At 35.1% G+C, this 7,053-nt stretch overlaps 1 protein-coding gene across 1 annotated transcript; it reads right to left on the minus strand.

Annotated features, from left to right (window-relative positions):
- Positions 1 to 3,679: 3,679 nt before the first annotated feature.
- LOC125677582 (uncharacterized) lies at positions 3,680 to 5,315 on the minus strand. The gene is made up of 4 exons (XM_056158947.1): positions 5,070 to 5,315; positions 4,827 to 4,933; positions 4,689 to 4,721; positions 3,680 to 4,578 (listed from the first exon to the last, which is right to left on the minus strand). The coding sequence occupies exons 1-4, from the start codon at positions 5,141 to 5,143 to the stop codon at positions 4,463 to 4,465; spliced, it is 330 nt and encodes a 109-aa protein (XP_056014922.1). The 5' UTR covers positions 5,144 to 5,315; the 3' UTR covers positions 3,680 to 4,462.
- Between the last annotated feature and the right edge of the window lie 1,738 nt (positions 5,316 to 7,053).

Genomic DNA, 7,053 nt, shown 5'->3' on the forward strand with positions numbered 1-7,053 from the left:
TATCGCCAATAGAACGGCCAGTCGTAGTACAGACATACCGCTATTTTTGTAAAGAGTAAGAACAGGGCGTGTCCCGGTAGCACAGAGGGGACGTTCTGACTTGTCATCGCTGCTACCTTAATTTCATCCCCGTAATCGGTAGTGGTTGTATAAAAGAGGGTATGATAGTCCCCCGCTCGTACGTCTGAGTTTCCTCTCGCCCCTATTTCTAACATTACATTATAGGACCCCATTGAAAATAATAAGATGAAAGAAGCTGATTACACACACACAGATATATATATATATATATATATATATATATATATATATATATAGTGTAGGGATCCAGGTTCGAATAGGTCTGCAGTAGCCCTTGTTCGTCATGTGTAACTCTCGGAGAGCCTGTTAGCTGAAGGGAAACATATTTACAATCGCTACAAAGACACCTAGAACATGTATTGTTTATTAAAGAACAATGGTGTAGGTCCTCTACGATCGAAATATCCGATTGTTCAGTAAAGTTGCTCTATATGCGTTTTATGTTGAAAAGAGAGTTCAATCTTCATTTAACTATCATCAACTGAGAAAACTGACCTAGTTTAGTTCAAGAACTAGTACGATGGTGTAAGAATAATATATTATCAGCTGTGTATTTTTTGTCGTGTGAAATAGTGAAAATATGATTTGCTTTTTGAGAAACTGATTATACAGACTCTGAAGCGTACTACTACACCACTAGCACGGAATGGTACGAAACGATTCTTGCACGGAACGGTGAACGGTTTGCACCAAACGCTGAACGGGCTGCATGTATGGTGAACAGTTTGCACGAAATACTTTGCACGAAACGCTGATTACTTTTTAGGCGTGACTTGCACGCTTTGTGAAAGGTCTGAACAAAATGCTGTGATCTTTTCGGTAATATTTGGTTCAAATAGTTTCAATATAATTGCAGTATTCTAGATATTAAAAGAAGGTTGAGAAAGAAATGATGATCATTCATTTTAAAATGATTGCTCATTTACGACGCGGTAAATTTCATTTTTGCTTATTGGATCAATAAATTATGAACACGTTGATATGAAAACAAATAAATTCTTTTTTTAATTTCGGAAATAAGAGAAAAATATGCAAAATATATATCGTTACGGAATATTGATTAATCAAATTTAATTGATTCATTGCTCTATTAAATTCATTGAAACTGAATATGAAATGGTCGCGTCTGTTTCGCTAGTTTTGTACATTCATTCTGCGTGTCCTTAGAATACATTTGTAATTTGTATATTCCAGGCCTCTTCCCAAAGACAGATGTTGAATAAAGCTATACATTTTATATACATGTGTACGTGAATGAAAACAGATAAAATGATTTAAAGAAATTTCTCGTCAGGAAAGATTGAAATATTTTTTTTTTGGCGGGGAGAAGGTTGTGAACGGTCTCCACGAAACGCTAGGCATGACCTGCACGCTTTGAATTTTTTCGGCATTATTTGTTCATCATAGGGTTAGTTTAAACAAGGAATAGTTCAATGACTTACGAACACGTTGGACTAAAAGGAAGTGAATATTTTTTTAACTTCGGAAATAAAGGGAGAAGATGAATAAATTGTATCGTCATGGAATGTTTATTATTCTCTTTTTTTCTCCATTGCTCTATTAAATTCATTGAAAAAGTCACGTCTGCATCGCTAGTTTTGTACATTCAATCTAAGTGCCGTTAAACACGTGTGCAATTTCTATTTCCAGGCCTCTTTTGAAAGACAGATTTTGAATAAACATATACATATTTACATATGTGTATGACGACAGATAAAATTATTACAAAAATTCTCGTAAGACTGGAACATATTCTCGGGCGAGAGGAGGGATGCATCTAGACATAGAATTAGCCAGTCGATAAGAACCTGTGACCGTGGATAAGAAGGGAAAATAAAAAAAAAGGAAACAATCAACGTATGATTGAAATAGATTAAGAAATAAATCATATAAATGAATAGATAAGACAAATAATGATTAACTACGGTAACGATAAACAGATATGCGAGCGGGTTTAACATCCAATTTTAATTAGATTGTTGCATTTGCCTTAATTTTAAACCTATAGAAAACTGCATTAATTTTTGAGAGACAAAAGATATAAACACCTCTATTGTCATATTTCAATTGCCCCCGCCGATTTTCACACCTTTTGTACGAATGTTTATTTCAAATACGAGGATTACCTTACCTCTATTGTGGTAAAAGAAAAAAGGACCTTGGAATTTGCGTAGAATATGTAAGTTATACACAGGTCGGTCTTCGCATTATGCAGACAGTTCCGATAAACTATTTTCATAAAAATATTCTTTATTTAAAAAGAGAAACTTGATCATACAAATGTAACAAGACAAATGAATTATTCCTATATACAAATAAAAAATAATTAAATTAAAAATAAATAAAAAGATAACGAGGGCAGAGATATACATGTCTTTGCACTTGCTAGAAACTACAAAGGGTGCGAAAATGGTATCGGATTTTGCTCTGCCTTGTGGTTTTTCAATAAATTGTTTTCGTTCGATTGTTTGCAGATTTTCATTGTTGAAAGTCCGTCTTAGAGACATTTTGGACCACTTCCCAACAATGTTTAACTGTTCTACATTCCATTCCAAAATGACTTGCACGGTCTGTACATTTCTAAGGGCGTGGTTTGAACGATCTGTACGTTTCTATGGGTGTGGCTTGATCCTGCACGGAACGATTCTTGCACGAAACGATTTGCACGGAACGGTGAACGGTCTGAACGGAACGGTGAACGGTTTGCACGGAACGGTGAAGGATTTGCATGAAACGTTGAACGGTCTGCACGGAATGGTGAACAGTTTACACGGAACGAAACGCTTTGGGGGTGTAGTAGCACGCTTCAGGGTCTGTAAGTGTCATTGTTCAGTATTGTGATAAGATTTGTATAACCTCCATGCGATGTGTCCTGCACATTCTTGAGTGTATAAGTAAGCATTGGCTTATTACCAAGAAAGACAGACATAAGTGTAGAGGTATTTTGAATTGGGTCAGTATTATGTGAGTCATAATTATCTTGGATTTGTCGGTGAATTTTCTGGCACTTAATTGGTTTAAATGAAAACAGCACATAAAATGCGACTTTAACGACAAAGCTACCGTATACATGGGGGCAAAATCGATTGATGTTCGTAGCCCGATTCCAACGATGGCCCGGATCCGGTTTTATTTCAATAATATTGTTCGAAATAATCATATTTTATTAACTTTGAATAATTACTGGTTTCGTAAAAAGACAATGGAACAATCCCCAATTATAATATTTAAATATTGCGATTTGTATTAAACCTATAGTTTGGAAAAGTATTCGGATTTCGTGCATGGAATGTGAAATTCCGGTTATTTGCAGACCATAAAAAGAAAAATTCACTTATCCCCCAGGCCTCGATACAAAACACTCTTAACTTCTATGCAGTATGCAATATACTAAACAATTCATTAATATTTATTGGATCGAGGCCTGGGGGTTATACAAATTTTTGGTGTATATTGTTGGATATTATCAACTTTTACAAAAATAACACAATTGCTATGGGTTCTGCATGCTATAATTTCTATATGCGTGAATTTTCGCGGAAAAAACCCACTAGATTTATAAAGAAGAGGGTCTAAGCTATTTCATACCATGATGGAATTTTGGAAGGAAGATACTTTATTTTACTCAAAATTACAGGGTCATATTTGAGTATCTGTGGCTCTTGTTCTTTCTTAACCTGCCATTAGTATACCATCACTCATTAAAAACTCCATCTAACATCACTCTGTCAATCTCTGCTTAACGACGCTCGGTCAATCTCTAACATCACTTAGTCAATCTCTGACATCACTCCGTCAATCTCTAACATCACTCAGTCAATCTCTGACATCACTCAATCAATCTCTATCTAACATCACTCAGTTGATCTCTAACATCAGTCACTAAACCTATCTAGTATCAGTCAATCTCTAACATTACTCAGTCAATCTCTATCTAACATCACTCAGACAATCTCTAACCTCAGTCGCTTAACCTATCTAATGTCAGTTTTTCAATCTCTATTTGACATCAATCAGCCAATATCTATTTGATATCAGTCAGTCAATAAAACACTGATATTTGTCAATCAGGCCTATCTGAAATTGGTTAATCTGAGCCTATCATTGCCAAGTTCCATTTGGCGTGCTTAAGGTATAATGATGTCATCAGTCAGTCAATTTCAATATGTCGATTTCCAGTCAAACGTGCTCAAATTTGTTTTTATAATATGGTGCATGATCTTTCAATTTGTCCTTCATTGTCACTTTTAACTTGTCATTTATCAATCTCAATTCGCCATTAGTCAGTCAATCGTAACCTGTCACCAACTAGTCAATCTTAAGTTGTCAGTAATCAGTTAATTTTGATATGCCATTATTAAGTCGATATACGCATCCTTTACTATATCACTTGGACTATATCTACTGTCAATGGATGTTCTTCCGTGAACCTCTCGTCTTCAAGTTTGTCTCCATTATCTTGGACATTGATGTCTGTCTGCCGTGGTGTGTGAGAGTCTGAAGGTACAAAGCACAAGTTACAGTTTGTATAATATCGTGAAATATGGACTTGAACAGAAACATGTCTCGGTAAAGGAAAACAGGAAATAGGGATCAAGTCGACTTACCGCATTTTGTCTCCAACAGGGATGAAAAAATACCTGAAATTGTTAAATAGTACTAGCTATATCCATCATATCCTGACCAACACAAGCATTCTCTACTGATAACAAATTCAAATGAAGGTATATATACTGTATTACTACCGTTCAAGGAATGATATTTTCTATCTTTGCAAAATCCGTATACAATTAATATCAGACAAGGGATGGAAACTGATATTGCTCCGGCAATGCTTGCACCAAGAAGAACCCTGTAAACAAAAAGTGGCACATTGCATAATACTATTTCAAGCGATGAATAAGATCTGTCCAAAGATGGTCAGTACGTTATGTACTGGCCATATGGTCTGTTTTCTTTTATTTCGTTAAACAGAAGAAAAACATTACGCTTTTTCGGGAGATGACTCCAGCTTTTGGTTTTCTGTGTTTGTATAGTTAATGTTAGGGACGAGTTGTGACATCAGTCCTGTCTGGTTATTAAAAGCTGGTGATGTTGCAGTTATACCCTCATTTGCTGTGTGTTCACTCGAGGACACATTAAAAAGAATGGGTGTAACGGTCTTCCGACTCTGATAGTCTTGGTGAAAACATTCGGAATCTGTGAGTATAAAATGATCAGAATATGTTACATAAAACTATCTTGAAAAATGATTATAAAGCCAATTTTTACTGGATTAAAGGTTCCTTCACCCCACTCTCGGCAATTATAAATGCAAATCACAGGATTTTCGGATATGATTTTAAAAACGGAGGATCTGTGTCTAGAAAGTCGTTGACAAGTTAAAGAACCCTCTCTGCTAAATATTAATCATAGATATAGATTAGCGGTATTTCACCTACAGCTGGTGACGTTTCAATATGAGTGCAAAATTCTCCACTGGACGCAAAACAAACAACCAATGAATCACCGAAAGGAAATACATTGCAATAATCTTTTCAAATAGTCAGCATTTCAATGTTAATATGTAAATGTGTTTTATACGTACATTTATAGCTCTCATTTGATTTATAAACAGTTGGACACGAGATATCGGTCTGTCCGTCCGTCTCTTAGCTTTTTCGTGTCCGACCCGTAACTTAAATACTACAAGGTTAAGAATCATCAAACTTTGTATGTAGATACATCTTGGGTGGAAGGTGTGTCGCACATTAAAACCAGGTCACTGTGACTTTTCATTATGAAGATATGGCCATATATGGCAAAAACTTGTCCGGCTCATAACTTGAAAACTATTAGACCTAGAATCACCAAAATTGGTCAACTAATGCATCTTAGGTAGAAGGTGTGTCGCATCCTACTTTAAGGTCACTGTGACATTTAATTAAGGTGATATTTAAAAAAAATGTTTTAATGGGTACAATCTATACTGTTAACAATATGTGACGGGTGTATCATGTGCTGTGGCGGTGCACTTTATTTAATAATCTAATCATTTATTTTCCCCCTTTGCTCTGTGAAAATTTACCTGCATAAGTGCTGTAAATCTTTCCCTATGCATATCAATCTAGACCTTAGCAATGAGGGTTCTTTCTACCAACGTAAATGGAAATCCTAAAAGCGAAATACTCTGCACTCCACCTTAATCGCATCTCGTTGACAATTGGGTGAAATATGAATAGTACCCAATGCGGTATACATACAACAAAGTAAATTAAACTGTATGACAAACCTATTACCTCCATTTCAAGGTGAATTCGATATTCTACAAATACATTGAATTGCGAACGGTCAATGTTCGTTATCTTCATCTTTCCTTGTATCGAATGATGTGCTCTTATTTTTCAGTTTCTCAGAAAGCAAATGGTATTTTTTCAAAATTTAAAACGAAGCAAATACACAGCTGATAATATAATACTCATATACTATAGAGCGAATCAATCGTAATAGTTCTTGATGCAAACTAGGGCAATTATCTCAATTAATGATAGATAGATGACAGTTGCAATCTCTTTTCAACATCTAACGTCTATAACTTAACTTTACTGAACAAGTAGATAATTTGATAAAACCTCCAATGTTGTTCTTTAGCGAACAATACACGTTATAAGTGTCTACGTGGCGATTGTAAATCAATTTCTCTTCAGCTGAAAGGCTCCCCTGGAGTTACACATGACAACTGTTTGGCATACACGGCGACATAAATCAATGGTTATATCTTGTTTTCACACAACTGAAACGCTTATAATGTCATATATTTCAAATACTGTTATTCTATAGTTTTACAACCTATTTATTCTGTGTAAATATCATTGTCAAGTGTTGATATGAGATGTATATCATCTTTAAATTATATGTCCCGCACATGCTTGAGTGTATAAGTAATGATGTATAAATATATTTGGCTGAATACCAATAAAGATTGTCGTAATT

This window comes from Ostrea edulis, chromosome 3, assembly GCF_947568905.1.
Source record: "Ostrea edulis chromosome 3, xbOstEdul1.1, whole genome shotgun sequence".
In the NCBI taxonomy this organism is placed as follows: Eukaryota; Metazoa; Mollusca; class Bivalvia; order Ostreida; family Ostreidae; genus Ostrea; species Ostrea edulis.

Coding starts and splice junctions, on each gene's coding strand:
- LOC125677582 (XM_056158947.1), bottom strand. CDS start 5,143: ATGTCACAACTCGTCCCTAACATTAACTATACAAACACAGAAAACCAA. Junction 4,934..5,069: donor GAGTCATCTCCCGAAAAAGC/GTAATGTTTTTC, acceptor TTTTGTTTACAG/GGTTCTTCTTGGTGCAAGCA. Junction 4,722..4,826: donor AAAATATCATTCCTTGAACG/GTAGTAATACAG, acceptor TAACAATTTCAG/GTATTTTTTCATCCCTGTTG.